The sequence below is a fragment of the Octodon degus genome, unplaced genomic scaffold, assembly GCF_000260255.1.
Source record: "Octodon degus isolate 3935 unplaced genomic scaffold, OctDeg1.0 scaffold00177, whole genome shotgun sequence".
NCBI classification, from domain to species: domain Eukaryota; kingdom Metazoa; phylum Chordata; class Mammalia; order Rodentia; family Octodontidae; genus Octodon; species Octodon degus.
Window position 1 is genome coordinate 3,561,002 of NW_004524753.1, and position 19,301 is coordinate 3,580,302.

A 19,301-nucleotide genomic window follows, 5' to 3' on the forward strand; every position below is an offset into this window, starting at 1 on the left:
ATATAAATGATCTCTATTCACCAATCAAAAGATACAGACCGGCAGGAGGAATCAAGAAGCAAGATCCAACAATATGCTGCATAAAAGCAACACATTTAATTTAAAAATAAATTCATACACTAAAAGTCAAAAGATGGAAAACAACATTTCATGGGACAGGAACCCAGACAAAAGCAGGGGTAGCTAGCTATTCTATATGCAAACAAAGTGAATTTCAAGCCAAGACTGATTAGAAGAGATGAAGGTCACTACATCCTTGTAAAGGGAACAGTCCACCATAATAAATATATATGCAACATATACTAGACAATGAACTACATAAAATATTCATGGGCATGAAAAATCAAATAAGCACTAATACAATTATATTGGGATTTTTTTTTTTTTTGGAACGGGGGATTGAACTCAGGCCCTTGCTCTTGTTAGGGAAGCGCTTATTCTACTAAGCAATCTCCCCAGTCCCTGTATTGGGAAATCTCAATACTCCACTGTCACAAAAAGACAGAGCAACTAGACAAAAAAAAAGAAAAAAAAATCAACAATATTAGAACTGAACCAAACTTTTGAACAAATGGAGTTAGCAGATGTCTACAAAGTGTTCCCCCCACTACATCAGAATACACATTCTTCTCAGCTGTACAGGGGATGTTCTCCAAAAGAGACCACATACTAGTACATAGAACATGCTTAAGTAAATGCATAGGAATTGAAATTATTCCATGTATCTTATGAGACCACAGTGCAATGAAATTGGAAAACAGTGGCAAAAGAAACCGCAGGAACTTCATGAAGACATGGAAATGAAATAGCACCCTCCTCAACAACAGATGAAATTTAGGAAGAAATTAGACAGTTTCTACAATTAAATGAGAATACTACCAAAGAACTTATGACACAAAGAAAGCAGTCCTAAGAGAGAAAGTTATAGCAGTAAAAACTCATACCAAGAAAATAAAGCAAGTGCAAATAAACAACTTAATGGTAAATCTTAAACTTCTAGATAAAGAAGAGCAGGCTAAGACAAAAGCTCAATGAGAGAGAGAATATAAAGATCAGAACAGAAATTAACACAACAGAGACTAAAAAACCAATACAATGAATCAATGAATTGAAGAGTTGGCTCTTTGAAAGATTAAATAAAATCATCAAAACCTTATCCAACCTTACCAAAAAAGGAAAGACTCAAATCCATGTAATTAGGAATGAAAAGGGTGAAATCACAAATGGTCCCTGCAGAAATCCAGAAGATCATCTACACTTACTTTGAAAACTTGTGTTCTAATAAGAAAGAAAATGCAGAAGAAATGACAGATTCCTAGATACATAATTACCAAAGCTGAGTTAAGATATAAAAATCCTAAAAAAACTATTAATCAATGAAATGAAAGATGCAATTAAAAACCTACCAACAAAGAAATGTCCAGGCTCTGATGGATTCAGTGCTGAATTCTATAAGAAACTTAAAGTAGACCTAACATCACTACTTGTCAAACTCATTAATGAAATTGCAAGGGTCAATACTTCCAAAGGGAATCAGTACATTCCACTGGAATGGAATACTTTCCAATGTATTCCAATCAAACATTCCAATACTTCCTAGAACGATTTTCCAGCACTACTCTGATACCAAAACAAGAGAAGGACACAAATAAGAAAGAGAATCACAGGTCAGTCTCCGTAATGAACACAGATGCAAACACCCTCAATAAGATACTGACAAACAGAATGCAGTAAATTATCAAGAAAACTATTATAAATAAAAATTATAATCAACTGGGATTTACTGCAGGGATGCAAGAATGGTTCAGCATATGCAAATCAATAAACACAACACACCATATTAACAGAACCAAGGACAAAATATGATCATCTCAAAAGATACAGAAAAAGCTTGGGACAGAGTCCAGCACCCTACTGAAAACTGGAATAGATTTTTTTTTTTTTTTTTTTATTTTAGGAAAGGGTCTACAGGGTGTTCAGGGTCTCACTACTAGATCAGACTCATAGTGATCCACCTGTTTACAGCCTCCCAAGAGCTGGGATTACAGGCACATGCCACCAAGCTCAGTCTCAATCGCAGTTTCAGCATGCCCCAGAGGTGGGCGGGGCTGGCATGACAGGCCTGGGGATCAAATCCCTGGCCCCTGCACCTGCTTGCAGGCACTTTAATCAGCTGAGCTATTTGGCTGGCCCTACTGGAATAGATGGTCTTTATCTCAATCTGATGAAAGCCATGTATGACAGACCAACAGTCACCATCATACTAAATGGACAAAAACTGAAAACTTTCACTATAAAATCCAGAACAAGACAAAGATGGTCACTGTCTCCATTCTTATCCAACATAGTCCTGGAAAATTTAGCCAGAGCAATTAAAGAAGAGAAAGACATGAAAGGAATAATGATAAAAAAGAAATTTAGGGGCTGGGGAGATGGCTCAGTAGAATAAGCGCTTGCCTGGCAAGCACAAGGGCCTGATTTCAATCCCCAGTTCTGGCAAAAAAAAAAAAGAAAGAAAGACAGACAGACGGACAGAAAGAAATTAAACTATCATTATTTACAGCTGACATGATACTCTAAATAGAAGATCCCCAAAACTCCACCAAAACCTGCTAGATTTAATAAGCAAATTCAGTAGCACAGCTAGCTATAAAGTCAACACTCAAAAATCAATAGCCTTCTTACACATAAATAACAAACTCACTGAGAGAGAAATTAGGGAAACCACACCTTTTACAATAGCATCCCCCCCAAAAAAAAAGAAAAAAGAAAAAAATGCCTAGGAATTGATGTAAAGAAGGAAATCGATATAAAGAAGCAAATAGAGATATAAAATATCTCTATTATAAAAACTACAGTACTCTGAAAAAAGAGATTGAAGAGGCTATCAGAAAATGAAAGATATCCCTTGCTCTTGGGTGGGAAGAACCAATACGAAGAAAATGGCCATACCTCCACAGCTGTTATACAGATGTAACAGAATTCTTTTTTTTTTTTGGTGCCAGGGATCAAGCTCAGGACCTTGCCAGGTAGGCACTTATACCACTGAGCTATCTCCTTGGTTCCTGTCATGCAATTCTGATTAAAATTCCAATAGCATATCTCACAGAATTAGTGAAAACAATCCTAAAATGTATATGGAACCAAAAGAGACCTAGAATAGGGTTATGGTTTGTGTGCCTTTGTCCCCCCAAAGCCTCACGCAGTCACTGAGGCACAGTTCTACAGTCTGTGATTAATTCATGATCCAAGGCTGGGATTATGGGTGAGTTCTATACCCAGCCTAGAGCGGATAGCCTGAATGTAACATAAGAGAGAGACAGACTTGCTCTCTACAGCCGCTGTTGCTGTTTCTCCTCCCTTTTGCTCTTGCCGTTTTGCTGCCATGAGCCGCTGCCCTCTGCCATGTGCCACTCTGCCTCAGAGCCAGCTGGTTATGGACTGAAACCTCCAGTAACTGTGAGCTAAATAAACCTTTCCTTCCTTCATTTTGAGTGTCGGGTACTTGTCCCAGCAATGAGAGAAGAGGAACTGAGACAAACAGAAAAGGCAATTCTGGATAACAAAGGAAGGCAGTGAAGGGATCACAATCCCTGACTTGAAATTATACTATAAAGCTCTTGTGATAAAAAGATAGTACCAGCATAGTACCAGCAAAAAACAAAAACAAACAAACAAACAAACAAAAAACCATCCAAAGATCAACAGGACAGTTTAGAAGAAGCAGAAACAACTCCAGACATACTCAGCCACCTTATCTTTGATAAAAGTGCCAAACACATTCACTGAAAGAAAGATAGGCTCTTTAATATATGGTGCTGGAAAACCGGCTCTGCATATGTTGAAGGTGAAAATTACATCCCTATCTTTTCCCATGCACTAAACGAACTTTGAAAGGATCAAAGTTCTAAATACTAAAACAGAAATATTAAATCTACTCTGGAAGATAGAGTAGGTAAAATTCCTGAAGACATTGGTAAAGACAAAAACCTTATGAATAAAACAGGAACTATCACAACAAATGAACAACTGAGATGTCATCTTATTGAAAAGCTTTTGCACAGCAGGAGAAACTACCAACAGAGTGAAGAGATAACCCAAAATGTGGGATAACTATCAAGAATATATAAAGAAGCAAAAAACAAACAAACAGAAATAAAAAATTAAAAAAACCAAAAAACCAAAACAAATCAGACCAATTTAAAGACTCAGTTCAAAAATGGGCATCTGAGATGAATACAAACTTCAGATGAAGAAGCACAAACAGCAAATAAATAAATAAGTAAATAAATGTTCAACATCACTGATCATTCAAGAGATGCAAATGCAAACACGGAGATTCCATCTCATGCAGGAAAGAAGGGCTAACAAGTCAACCATCAACATGTTGGAGGGGCTGTGGGGAAAAAGGAAACCCTCTCCACTGTTGCTGGGAGTGCAGACTGGCGCAACCACTGTGGAAATCAGTGTGAAGATTCCTCAAAACCTAGGTTTGGAGGTCCCATTAGAGCCAGCTGTCCCCTTCTGGGTATCATCCCAGGAGAACTGAAAACATTTCACCACAGCAATATATGTGCCTCCATGTTTATAGCAGCGCAAGTTTTAATAGCTAAATCTTAGAACAACCCAAGGGCCCATCAATCAAGGAATGGATTAAAAAGATGTAGTCTTTTTATACAATGAAGTTGCATAAAGCCATTAAAAGGGATAAATTGGAGACTTAATAGGTAAATGTATATGCAATCTGAGACCACACTGTTGGTAAAATACAACAGAAGCAAAGGTGCAAACATGGGGCTACTGTTGTTCATAGTTGCATTTTTCTTCCGTGCCTAAAATAGCTTGAAAAATTGGCAGGTATTATTATTATTTTTTTTTGGCCAGCTCAGCCCACCCTGAGGGTAGGGCTCGGGCAGCATGTGGTGCTGGGGATTGAACCAGGGTCCCCTGTGCCTGCCTAAGCTTGCCTACACAGGCGCTTTGGACCACCGAGCTATCTCAACAGCCCCGGGCAGGTATCATTTTAAGGCCATTTTTTATTGCCAAACTCTGCCTTCTTCTGGTTTATAATCCAAAAGTAATGCATAACATGAGGCTGAATGGAGATTATAGACAACAGAGAATTGGGACAAACAAAAACAAATAAGTATTTAATAGGACTGGTATATTAAGACAGCTTGTATTATTTAAAAGTGCATTATAAAATAACAATTTTGTTTTACTGAGAGAAAGGGTGTCAGAAGTACTTTTTTTTGATGTGTTTTTTTTTTCTTATGAGAACTTAAAAATTAAAATAGCTGTCAATAAGATGTTATAAAATCTAATTAGCATGAAGCATAGCCAGCATTAGATTGCACCGAGCTCTTGCCCTTGGTAGCTCCACCAGTACTACTATAGTGTGTATTTTATAATCTTTGTCTTCTTTAATGATCATTGTTATGACAAATAATATCCCCTCGTCACTTAAAACAGTTGGAACTTGTTGCCTATAAAACCCATTATCTCTTCTAAATACACCAAGCCTCAATTCAGTACATGCAACCTATTAATAATTAGAGCTATGCCGGGTGTGGTGGCACACACCTGTAATCCTAGCACTCTAGAGGCTGAGGAAAGAGGATTGTGAGTTCAAGACCAGTGTGGGCTACAAAGTGAGCTCAACACCAGCCTGAACTGTTTGGTAAGACATCTCAAAAAGACCGAAAAAAAAAGCTAAAACAGACTAGTCTATCATTGAGGGTGGTGAGCTGGTGTTTAGTACGAACCTTCAAATAAAAGTCTATTTATTGGACAATCAAGTTCTTACTTGAGTTCTAGCAAGATAAATAATTCAGCCTTGTAGTTCTAGGATAACAACTTTCTAACCTGCATTTGGACCATATATTATAACTGATTCTCACAGAACAGTGATGGTGAATCTTCTAGAGTATTCAGTGATAACAAATGGGCACTCATGCCATGGGTTTGCCACCATTGCCACAGAACTATCTGCCCAAACTGTCACCACAGCACACATGATTTAAATGTTAAATGTCTGGGCTGGCAAGAGAGCTCAGCAGAATAAGTGCTTGCTTAGGCAAGTGCAGGGTTCAATCCTGGGCACCGCAGGCCCCGCTGGCCCGGCGCGCTGAGCTGGTCAGAGACTAGGTGTGGTGGTGCATGCCTGTCATACCAGTGCTGGGGAGGCTGAAAACAGAAGGATCATTACGAGTCTGAGCTGCATAGTGAGACCCTGCACCAAAACAATAAATAAAAGATTAAAAAAATACTACCCCCCAAACTCTTAAAATAATGTCCTACATTAAAAGTATTACTTTAACCTTTAGCTTAAATAATTAAAAATTGGCAGTTTACCTGATCTGATCTAAGGTAACATAAGTAACTCTGACTAAGCTAAATTTCACGGTAGATTTAAAGCTGAATACGGCATTATGAAACTAAACAGTGCCTACGCGAGCTACACCTATCATAGATTAGTACTGTTGACCACACTACTCACTAAAAACTGTCTTAAATTCTTTTTGACAGTGAAGATACTTCAATACTAACCTGCATCATTTCTGTTTTGAAATATAGTCATGGCTTCTAGATTTAATGCACACACCCCTCTCATGAATGCTTTCTTCATGGAATCTTCAAAGTGCTCTTTCTCTTGTTGCATTCTCTGAATCTCGGCTTTAGAATTTTCCAAAGCTCCAGATAACTAAAATAAAGATAATTAGAAAAAAAAAATTTGAGAGATAAGAAACAGTACTACTGCTAAAAATATAGACATATTATGAAGTTAATTTATAGAATAAAAAGTTGGCCATATAGCTCTTATGCCATATACCTCTTATAATTTAATTTATAATTTAGCTCTTATAATTAAATTTAGTTGCATTTTATGCCTAATGTCTCCATCAACAAACCATTTTCATTCCTAACCATAAAGTCAAGGCTCAAATAAGTAGAGAATCTTCTACCAGTTTCCCTGAAGATTGTCAGTGTATTCTCTCCTTCCCCACCTCTCTTTTGTCTTTTTGAGATAATGTTTAGCTGTGCAGTATAGGCTGGTTTTGAATTCGCTTTGCAAACCAGCCTGGTCTGGTACTCACGGCAATCCGCCGGCTTCAGCCTGCCGAGTCCTGGGATTGCAAGTGTGTGCAAGCACACCTGGTTTGCTGTCAGTAGGCAGTGACACTGAGAGGACACCCAGGACTTGGAGGCACATTGTCTACATGATGGACCGTCATCAGGACCATTCCCAGAACATCAGGCCCAAGCTCTGGTGGTCTAGGGCTTACGCAATAGGCAAGCAGGAAGTACGGAAGCAGAATGGCTGTCAGCTGGGGGCTCATTCTTACCATAGCCACCACACTGAGCAGTCACTAATAAGAAACAGGAACTGTAAGCAGACTACTACCGAAGTATACTGCTTCGTGGTGGGGGCTAGGAGAGTGGTGTCTTCTGCTACATTTTCATCATATAAAAACATGTCATTTTTACCAATAAACTTTTATCTATGATATTAAACAAAATACATTGATTTACATGAGCCACAGATACCCCTGATCTCTTCAGGAAAAAACAAAACACCCTAAATACAACATTTACATAAGTTTTAGGAAGTGAATGCTATCTACAGAAATAAAGTATAGAGTACATTTAGGTATAGCCCATTTTTGCTATAGACCAAACCTGCAGGGACTACCTTTTTTTTTTTTTTGAGATAGGGTCTTGCTATGTAGTTCAGGCTGGCCTTGAGCCCAGGCTGGTCTCAAACTCACAACGACTCTCTTGCCTCAGCCTCCAGAGTGCTGGGAGTACAGGTATGCACCGCTCAGCAGGGACTAAATTTTTGCATGTCATCTGAATTGCAGTATGTTTTTTGTATCATGAAATTTATTTTGAATATTAATAATTTAGAGTCATAATGATGAAGTTTCTTTTTAATACTTATTTCATGAGGACTACCATATTTTTCAGATGATTTTAATTTTAAGTACCAAATATTTTCCCATGGAAACAGTATTGACTTTACTTATTTATTTTTTTTTTTTCCAGAACCGGGGATTGAACTCAGGCCGTTGCACTTGCCAGAGAAGTGCTTATTCCACTGAGCCATCTCCCCGACTCTGACTTTATTTTTAAAAGTAGAAAAAATAATTTCAGTTTATATGCATCTGCTTCATGCTAATCTCATTAGAATTTAAATTAATATTATGATTAAAATCTTTTCTTGCTTTTGGCTATATAGTAAAGAGTAACAGTAAAGAGAGAAAACTAAACTAATAGTGAATCTACTCATCTTTGCATTAACGTAAGTGAAATTTAAGAGAGAAGGTTACCATAGCAACTTTGGCCTCATAATCGTTGGAAATCTGGATGCAGACTTCTTCGGCTCTCGCTTGACAAGCTCGCTCTACCACCTCCTTCCACTGCCTTTGCACCACGGAGCGCCAGCCCTTCCAGACTTTCTTCAGTAACGTTCTCTGGAAGTACTGGTCAGCTAGTTTACCTTCATAAGCCTAAACGAAAGCAACATACAATCTCAAAGCCACAGTGGACTGGTGAACAGGATGCGACCCTTGGTAAGGACAGGAGGCTGAGGCAGGAGATCTGCCTCGGTCACACGCGTGGGACGGAGCAGCTGACCCGCCTCACGCTTCCAGGATGGCTGAACACAGTTCATCAGGTTAGGGGAAAAACAGAAAGCCAAATCAAAGAAAATGAGGATCTCGTCAACTTACTTATAGATTTGCATATTGTATAAATATTTAAGTACATATTTATTTTCAGTGTGGGTCACCTGACAACTTTCAAAGCATAGTATACTTAAACAACTTGTTTCAACATGATTAAGGTGGATTTTAGCCACTGGGATTAATTAAAACATGACAGCACAAGGAAATACTCTTGTGCTAGTTAATCTTGAGTGCCAACGTGCCTGGATTAAGAGACTCCTGGAAGCTGATTAGCTTGCCCAGCGAGGGGCTCAGAGGGATGAACCTCAGGTTGGGAGGTGTAGAATGCTGGAGGTGCAACCTGCAAGGTGTGCTCTGGTCCGCTCTTCCCCTGCTCTCTGCTCCTGCCTGCCGTGTGCTAAGGAGCCTTCCTGCATCACTGCCGTCTGCCATGGGCATTTCTGCCAGGAACCAGCTGATCCTGGGTCACACTGTGCACGAGGGGAAACCTCTTCACCCTCATACGGTGTCAGTTACTTTTCCCTGGCGGGGAAAGCTGACCAATACAAACCCTAAGGAGAAATTCTGCTTCCACGATAACAATAACTTTTTCCTAAATATGTATTAATTTATTGGAAACTAAATGAACATGCATGTAAATACAAATCCTTCCCCTTTGCTCATGGGCACTGTATATCCTCTCTCACATTTCTCTACTTTGATGTCAATTCGCTATTTTGATATATTGATTCAGTTCTTATTAAATTACAAGATGTGGGACTGGGGAGATGGTTCAGTAGAATAAGCGCTTCCCTGGCAAGCGCAAGGGCCTGAGTTCAATCCCCAGTTCTGCCAAAAAAAAAAAAAAAACAAACAAACCAAAAAACCCCTGCAAGATGCTCAGGTTGAAATTACTCCTTTAATTTTTTAAAAAATTCTTTAAATTTAAAATATTAAAAAAATCAAATCTGGGTAGGCATAGTTTTTTTGATTCTCATGCTAAAGCAAGGTTGTACAACAAACATTCGTAGTATCTTATAACATAAAAAGGTATTTATGAAGATGCTGTAAGCAGGTATTTTATTTTTAAGATCTTGCTATGTTGCCCAGCTGCTCATAAGCTCTTAGACTAAAGCCATTGTCCTGCCTCAGCCTCCTGAGTAGCTGGGACTATAGGTGGATGACAATGCTCTGGCCTAGGTGTTTTAGAAGGAAGCCATATGATATAATTACGATTACAAATTATTTTTCCATATATCTATACTTGAGAGGTTGAATCCTAAAGGCTTATTACCAGGGCATTTGTAATTGAGGCACAATCCTTATGCAACTATGATAAAGTAGTAAATGCTGCACTTACCATAATATATATTTGCCTATAGGATCTGAGGGGTGTTTTTTGTGAAACTATATAAAAATCAAATTTTAAATAAGAGAAATAACATCATATATTCATTTTGACTTATTAGAAAACACATCTTTCTTTGGCTGTAGCAAGAGTTCTGACAAGTGTGCTGCTACGGCTTAGGGCACTCTGGAAGGTGGACAGGATCATGGGGGAGCGTGGCCAACTTGCTGTTAGGATGTGGGGTCTGGACGGAGGAGGTGGTCGTGGGGATGACTGGAAGGGTGCACTGCCTCGCCTCGCTCTCCTTCTTTGCTTCCTACCCGCCACAATATGAGCAGCTTTCCTCCGCCAGACCCTCCCAGCAGGCCCCTCTGGTCAACTATGATTGATGCCACTAAAAACCACAGGCCCAGGTAAATCCCCCCTTTTCACTGTGTGGGGTACTGCGTCTCAGCAAGATTGAAGTGCCTAAGCAGGATCCTAACCCTCTGTGAGTTCAGAAGTTTAATAGTAGTCAGTGACCTTGTTCATTGATACTTACATCCTGCCTGGATTTGACGTGGCCGATCCGCCAGTGGAAGAAGGTTCGCATTAGCTCTATCCTTTCTTTTTGTTTGCTAAGGGCATGAGACAAGCTGGAAATCACCTGTAAACAGCAATTAACCCAATTATTGTGAGAGTAAAATAACAATGATTGAAAGGACGATTTTCTCGCATATCAAAAAGTACTAGAGAGAATGGCTATGAGTCTTTACCATATTCATCTAAATTCATCATTATTATTAAAAAGACCACAAAAATTCTCTATGTGAAAATACTATATATTAATAAATAAAAAGAAATAAGTGGAAAGAAACCTTCATGTGCACATATCTTGATATGAAAATTAATATATTAACATTTTAATTCAGAAAAACAATTGTGCACCTTAAAGTTTTGCTATATATACAAATTCACTACATCTGTGAGCAGGGCTAGGTTTTACATTTGATCTTAAGAGAAATGCTAGGACTAGGTTTCAAATAAATTTTAGTCATTTGTTCAACATCTTGGCATAGGAATTTTTCAATAACTTTAACAGTTTTATGGTTTAAAACTTTTTGAGAATAAAATAGTGACATTTTGATATGCTTTCTCAGAGATTATTCCTGTTCTTAAAAAAAAAAAAAGGCCTTCAAATCCTAAGATAATATTCTCTCTTAGAAAGAACTGAATAACTTTAAAGTAGTCACATTAAAAACTATTGAATGAGGGCCAGCCAAATAGCTCAGTGGATTAAGGGGCTGGGTGTTTGATCCCTGTGGCTGCCATATTGGCTCTTGCAACCGAGTGTGGTGGTGCACCCCTGTAATCCCAGCACTTGGGAGGCTGTAAGCAGGGGAATCACTATGAGTCTGATCTAGTAGTGAGACCTTGAACACCCTGTGGACTCTTCCCTAAAATAAAGGAAAAACAAAACAAAACAAAACCAACCAACCAAACAAACAAAAAAAACAATTGAGTGAATTGGACATATTTACCAAGCAATATTTGTCATGATTATTACTTTCAAAAGAAAAAATGGTACACATTCAAGATAATTGTTAGATTTTCTTTTTTTTTTTTTTAAATTTTATTTTTATTTTTTGTATTTTAGGGAAGGGTCTACAGGGTGTTCAGAGTCTCACTACTAGATCTGACTCATAGTGATCCGCCTGTTTACAGCCTTCCAAGAGCTGGGATTACAGGAACATGCTACCATACCCAGTTTCAGCGCACCCTGGGGGCGGGGCCAGCACGGCAGGCCCAGGGATTGAACCCCCAGTCCCTGCACCTGCTTGCAGGTACTTTAATCCACTGAGCTATTTGGCTACCCCCTTTTAGACTTTATTTCTTAAGCTGGATGGCAGTTCACTTCATTCATTTTCATAAATTTAACATGATACTAAAATATCTAACAATCTTACAACAGGGATTTCTGAAGCTAAGAGAAAAAGTGACTGACATCAGTGTCTGCTAAAAAGTAAACTACATAGATGTGCACTTTTATATTATACACTGAGAAGGCAAAGTACATGTATATTTAAAAAACGCAGTGTCCATCTAGCTCACTGCAACTCCCAGTGCTATTTCTTTTTTTTTTTTATTTTTCAACAAATAATACACTACATATATTCTTCTTAGTGGTTAATTGCTGTACAAGATGCGGACTTGTGATCCTATTTACAAACACCATTAGAACAAATCATTCTATTCATTAACAGAATGTAACTATATATCTATCCCAACCACTTTGAATACACAGATACAAAATGGACATTCATCGGTGTACCCCATTTTTTCTAAGTTCCGTTATTGAATATTATAGGTGTGTAAACTCAGCAAAATATTCTAAAAGAGTCTAGTAGCCCATAATAGCATTGGGTCTTCTGTTTAACTGGCAATGTCAGAAATTATTGACCTGAGTCCCCCACAGCTCAACTTAACAGCATGGCTTTATTTCTTATAATTTCGTCTTCATACTTTTCTGCTGGATGGTTAAGACCAAGGTAAAGCAGGACCTGTGCAACAAGAGTTGTAGCTTTTTGGTCTGAGAAGGTCAGTGAAATGCCCTCAGGATTTGTCCTGAGATCCTGTACCTCAGATTGTAGAACCTTTATCAGTGCAGCCATGTGGATGAGTCACGGCCAATGCTTGGCCAATGTGCTCTCTGTGACCCAGTGCTATTTCTGCAGACATTCAGCTGTGATGTCGCCCCAAGTCCTCTTCTCTGAATGCTACTGCCCACTGTCTCCTCTGTCCATCAAGCATGGAGATTGGCTGCCCACCTGCTCTGCTCAGGTGTTGTCAGGAGGCAGAAATATGGTGGGGACTTGAACCCTCACCTCAAATTCTCAAGAGGCTGACAGTGTGAAACTAGGGATATTTTCTGTGTTTATTTTCAGCCGTAAAGAAAGATGGAATTTGAGATACTTAAAATATTCCCTAAAAGGTCAATTTAAAATGTGGGTAATGCCAGACACAATGGTGCACACCTGTAATCCTAGCACTCGAAAGGCTGAGGCAGGAAGGTCACCTTGAGTTCCAGTCTGGCCTGGGTTACATAGTGAGTTCAAGGCCAGTTTATTTATTTTTCTGTATTTTAGGGAAGAGTCTACAGGATGCTCAAGGTCTCACTACTAGATTAGACTCCTAGTGATCTGCCTGTTTCCAGCCTCCCAAGAGCTGGGATTATAAGTGCCCTACCACGCCCAGTCCCAGTTGCTGTCCTCGGCGTGCCCCAGGGGCTGGGCTGGCACATCAGGCCTGGGGATCAAACCCCTGTGCCCTGTGTCTGCTTGCAGCACTTCAATCTGCTGAGCTATTTGGCCAGCCCCTCAAGGGCAGTTTAAATGACAAAAGTGAGATCCTATTTTAACCTTCTCCCAAAACAAACCAAAACAAAAATGGGGCTGCAGAGATAGCTCAGCAGTCTAAGTGCCTGCTTAGGTAAGTGCAAAGACTTGGGTTCGATCCCTGGTAGCACACACAGTGCCTGCCATGAGACTGGGTGTGGTGGCACATCCCTGTAATTCTGGCGCTGGGAAGGCTGAGACAGGAAGATCACTATGAGTCCCAGCTGAGTAGTGAGACCCTGTACCAAATACATAAAATTAAAAAAAAAAATGTGGGTAATATTTATTCTATGATCTTTAAAGAGCTGGTGGAGAACATTAGAAAGATACAAATCAGTTTGCTTGTATTTTAGCAGACACTCTTAAGCAAAGGTAAAACAGCATCACCCTGGAGAGTTTAGGAAGAAGAATATATCGATGGCTAGGAACTTATTTTGCTATCAAGTTCTGAAGCGATTTCCTGTTTGTACCTCATATGAGCTAAATAATCATTAGTTCTTAGAACTCATTACTTAGTAAAGCATTTACTGTATCTCAGTCAAAAAGAGATACAAAGCCAGATACATCGCACATGCCTGCAATCCCGGCACTTGAGATATGGAGGCAGGAGTACTACTGTGAGTTTGAAGCCAGCCTGTGCTACGTAGTGAGTTCAAGGCCAGCCTGGAATACACAGCAAGACCCTGTCTCAGAAAGAAAAGGCATAGCAGACGACCTCATCTTTTCTCCCGATGGAAATTTCGAAGGCCTTCTGCAGCTCCTTCAAGTCACTGATCTGGCCGTGCAGCTGCTGTATGTGTGCTGCATGCTTTTCCTTCTCCTTTCTCATCTGCATTCTGTGCCAGTCAATAAAATTAAGTCTCCATTTGCTTAGTTCAGATATAATGTTTGTCTGAAAAATAAATACACAACAATTAGTTTTTTCTTAGTGCTTCCTTAAATGGAAACTACAAAAAAAAAAATTTAAAAATCACAGCCAGTAGTACTAAAAAGTCACGACACACGGAGGATAGTGTATGCAAGCTCAACTGTCTTGCCTCTTTGTTGTTCATATTTACTATACTGCAGAACTTAGCTTTTTCCATTTTAAGTTACTTTGTATAGTCTTGCCTTTCTAAAAACACAGTTCAGGCCTCATTGAGGAATAAATGAGGAATTTAGGAATAAACACACTTGAGTAAAGAGACTGCACTTCATATTAAACAACTGTAGCTACACAACTGCAATACCTTAAGACCGGAACTCCAAAGATCCCTTTGTCTATTCAAGGACTTAAATGTCCACATTAAAATGGTTCAGGTAAAGAATTCAAGGGCTGGGGAGATAGCTCAGTGGCTGAAGCACCTGCCTGGCAAGTGCAAGGTCCTGAATTCAATACTCAGTACCAAAAAAAAAAAAAAAAAAAAAAAGAATTCAGGATGGCAGGCTCAGCTGAACCATGACTAGGACCACTGTTTAGATATAGGTGGTAGCAGAAACTGTAGGAGCTGAAGCCACCTTCCCAAAGCCACTTCTCATACCAGTCACCTTCCACTAAATGCCTAAGTCTTAACGCTTCTGACTGGCATAGGCTAAAAGACCAACTAATCACTTTTCACGAGAAGGTTGACTGAGCTCAACCAATGTGCATGGTGGGGTCGATACATCTCCAAGGGACTCACAGCATTACTGGAAGCGTGATACTTGTTCCAAAGGGAGAAGAATGGGGGAAACTATGCTAAAAGACTATTTCTAGAATTTAAAGTATGGCTGCCAGACTGGCAACATCATCTGGGAGCTCAAGAGCAGGGCATCATTTTTGGGTCCTGCCCAAGGCCTACTGAGCAGCAAGCTGCACTTTCACCATATCTCCAGCTGGCTGCGATGCACAGCACAGCAAAAACCTGACGCTTGGGGCTCATCTCAGGAAGCTAAACATTTTTGTTTATTGTTTTCTGTTTCTGTGGTGCTGGAATTTGAAAACAGAACCCAGGGCATGCTGGGTGCACTGAGCTATGTCCCCAACCTTGCTAAAGATGTTTTCTAAGAAAACCTTTGAAATAGAAGAATAAACAGTACACTTGAGGAAAGCGACTGCACTTCATAGTAAATTAAACAACTGTAGCTACACAACTGTAATACCTTCAGACCGGAACTCCAGAGATCAAGGACATTTTCCATCCTTTGAAGGTTTTCATCAGACACAAAACAATCACCTACAATTATTTCGTGGGCATCTGTATGGGTAGAATTAGTTGCTGGTGAGGAAGAGTCACCTAAAAGATGTGAACTGAAAAAATCCATGACTGGGTCAGAAGGCTTCCTTGGTGAGAGCACTGGCGATGACCCTAGGATAAAAGAAAACTTGAAGCAGCCACTCCAAACTGACAATCCCCCAGATGGGTGATGAGTTGCACTGAAAAGATATGTCTGCTAACCTTGGAGGTCGGGAAAAACACAGAAATGACATTTCAGCTATACTTTTTTAAAAAGTTATGTATTTGTTATAGGGTCTCCCTATGTAGCTGGACTCATAGTGATCCTCCTGTTTCGGCCTCCCCAGTGCCACCACACCTGGTTATGGAGGCCGGCACAGTATGTGGTACAGGGGATCGAACCTGAGGCCTTGTGCTTGCCAGGCAGGTGCTTAGACTGCTGAGCTATCTCCCCAGGCCTCAGCTATACTTTTATCGGGCTGTTTTATATTGGAGTATCGTCACTGATTTAGTACTTGCTAGGATGAAATGCTTCTTATACTCCCCACCAGACATGGACCAATAACCCTGTCTCAAACAGGGTGCTTGCAGATCCAGGTCCAACCTGAGCTGACAGGGCTATCACCGCATCACCACGTCAGCACGGCCCATGTGCTTCACATGGGCCTGTAGTAGAAGTGTTAAAGGGCGGCTTCCCATAGCGCACACTACCCTAAGAAGCAGGCGTTATCACCTGTGCTTTAATGAGGACAATACTGAAGCTCAGGGAGGCATAAAGAACTAACCAAAGTCAGAGTGGTGGTCCACACGACAGGATTACTTTACCCTGAAAACTGGGATGGGTTTTAACACTGCTAAGAGTCAACAATACAAATATGAAGGGACTAGCAGTTTAGCTTAGCAGATACTGCTGGAAGGCTTCCTCCTACCCTTCACCATGCAGGTAAGAAGTACACACATCTCTCTGTATGTACGTATTTACACACCTAAGTCACTGTGTGCACTTCAATAGGAAGGCGGGGATCAGCCACAGCAAGGAAAGGGACTGGTAGCTATCTCCAAACAGCATGAAGCAGAAGTTAGGATTTTATCATGCTTCTGTGCTGGGATTTAACACTATCCACCATCAGCTCTCATATAGCTCACATCTGTTACAGGGTACTAATAATCGAGATTGAAGGATTTTGCTCTCTTCCTTACTAAATGGATCAAAACTAAATCTATTGTAGAACTCATTACTTCAAAGTGAATTTTCTAAGAATTCTTTGCAGAAGGGGAACTCAACCTAAAATATGCATGTTGGCTTAAAAATTATACTATAAAACCAAGTTTGAATTATGAAGCGCCATCTATATGGTATGGTTAAAGAAAAACAAAACAAGTCAGAATGAGGAACTATACACATTCTTTCACTGGAATTTACCAGTCAGGTCTGCACTCCCAAGGAAAGCAACAGACACTGTTATTTATTTATTTATGTACAGGGTCTCATTATGCAGATTGGACTCATAGTGAGCATCCTGTTTCCAACCCTCCCCAGCACTGGGATTACAGGCATGTGTCACCACGCCTGGAACTGGTCACTGGCTCAGTGCACCTGGGGGCGGGCCAGTGCAGCATGTGGTACCGGGGATCAAACCCTAGTCCCTGTGCTTTTTTTGTTTGTTTGTTTTTTATGTATTTCATACAGGTCTTGCTATGCAGCTCAGACTTGTAGTGATCCTCCTGTTTTCTGCCTCCCCAGCAGTGGGATTACAGGCATGTGCCACCACACCTGGACTTGGTGGCCAGCTCAGTGTGCTCAGAGGCAGGGTCAGGGCTACATGTGGTGCTAGGGATCAAACACCAGTCCTTGCGCTTGCCTAAGCAGGCGTCTAGTCCACTGAGCTACAGACACTGCTTTTTAATGGCTGAGAAAAAACACACTTCTTTTTTTTTTTTTTTCCTTGGGTTTGGCGGTACCAGGGATTGAACTCAGGACCCTGTGATTGGCAGGCAAGCACTTATTCTGCTGAGCTATCTCCCCAGCCCGAAAAAACACTCTTAAGATCTAAAAACAGTCACATAACTTAAAACTTGGAAGGAAATTTCCAAATGAGGAAACTAAAGGTAGAAGTATTTCTTTAAGCCACATGGTGGCTTAAAAGGGCTCCACATCAAATGACACTGAATCACAGGGTAGAGTGTGTGTTCCATTTTTATTTTTTTAATTATTCTAAATCAAGGAAAAGTTTCGATCTGGCTTTAGTATGACTTTAAAATGTCTTTAACATCTGCTAATCTATCCTTTCAACAAAGACAAAACATATTCAATACATCAACACTATTTAGGTAACATTTACTAATTTTATTTTCATTTTATTTATTTGTATCATTACTTTCTTACCATAATACAAGTATATTAGTTTTATGTTACATTCAGTAACAGCTGATATTAGGTTTCCTTTTAAATGAATGTTAAACTAAAAATTGAACTTTTCTTACTTTCTTCTTGGCAATAGGGTCTCACTAAGTAGTTCCGGCTGGCCTTGAACTCCCTCTGTAGCCCAGGCTGGCCTTGTACTCTTGGTGATCCTCCTGCCTCAGATTCCTTAGTGTTGGGATTACAGGTGTATGCTACCATATCCAGCTTAAAACTAAACATTATTTAAAGAAAAACAAAAGACAGAACAGGTGGTATAAAAGATAACAAAAATCCTACAATAGAACATATATGACTGAAAGTAAGTAAATACCGTATTTTTAAAAATTTTTTTTATTTGTGTGTGTGTGTGTGTGTGTGTGTGTGTGTGGCCAGCTCAGTCCACCTGGGGGCGGGGCTGGCTGGCATGTGGTGCTGGGGGATTGAACCGTGGTCCCTGTGATTTGCTAAGCTTGTTCCAAGTAGGTGCTTTAGACCACTGAGCCAGCTCACCAGCCCCGTAAATACTGTATTGATTTAAAAAAAATTTTTTTCCCAATACTCAACACTGAGCCCAGGGCCTTCACACTGAGCTATACCCCTGACCTTTTTAATTCTTTAGACAGAGTGACTACATTGCCCAGGTTGGACTTGAACTTTTGGCCCTCTTGTCTCAGCCTCCCTGAGTGCTGGGATTTTACAAGGATGTGGCACATACCTGGCTTAATCTGTTTTAATTGTATAATTTTGGAAACTTATGAAATTATTTTAAATATTATCTTCAAAGTAGCAACAACACTTAAAAATTCTATCAATGTGATATGTTGACATCATGCCTATTATATAGATAATATTAATCAAACTACAAGTATTATATATTAATAAAAACAAGGAAAGCCATACCATCCGCCTTTGAATGACTTGAAATATTTAAGTCACATGCTTTTCCACCTTCCATTGCAGTTTCTCTTAGTACAGAGGTATTTCCTGTTGAAAAGAAAGGTTTTTAAACATTAAACCATTCTTAAATAAAATGCCTAATTTAACAGGGTAACACTATAGAAATAAAATTTTAGAAGAAGGAAAGTATAGCATCCTGACGAAGTAAGAACACGGGGACAAAGGACAAGAAAGAAATCTGAAACTAGAAAAGACTTACTGTATCACTGATAAGCTCCATCTCACACACCAAACATGGGGAAAGGTAACTGTCTACTATAGCATTCACTCCACATTAAGAGAGTGAGTGGGTGAAATAGTAAAGCCTAGAAAAGAACCTGCTGTCCTGTGATCCTGGTTATTTTCCAGGGGCTTGCT

At 39.7% G+C, this 19,301-nt stretch overlaps 1 protein-coding gene across 2 annotated transcripts in view; it reads right to left on the minus strand.

Annotated features, from left to right (window-relative positions):
* Poc5 (POC5 centriolar protein) overlaps nt 1-18,978 on the minus strand; it is a 30,599-nt gene extending 11,621 nt beyond the window's left edge. The window contains exons 1-6 of one of the 2 annotated variants that reach the window (XM_023703641.1): nt 18,888-18,978; nt 15,510-15,604; nt 14,104-14,280; nt 10,556-10,660; nt 8,331-8,510; nt 6,550-6,703 (exon numbers count right to left, since the gene is read on the minus strand). In XM_023703641.1, the coding sequence (XP_023559409.1) occupies nt 6,550-6,703; nt 8,331-8,510; nt 10,556-10,660; nt 14,104-14,280; nt 15,510-15,604; nt 18,888-18,942 (766 nt within the window). In that variant the 5' untranslated portion in view covers nt 18,943-18,978. Of the gene's footprint in view, nt 1-6,549; nt 6,704-8,330; nt 8,511-10,555; nt 10,661-14,103; nt 14,281-15,509; nt 15,716-18,887 lie in introns of both variants that reach the window. The other variant, XM_023703640.1, reaches the window with a different exon arrangement.
* Between the last annotated feature and the right edge of the window lie 323 nt (nt 18,979-19,301).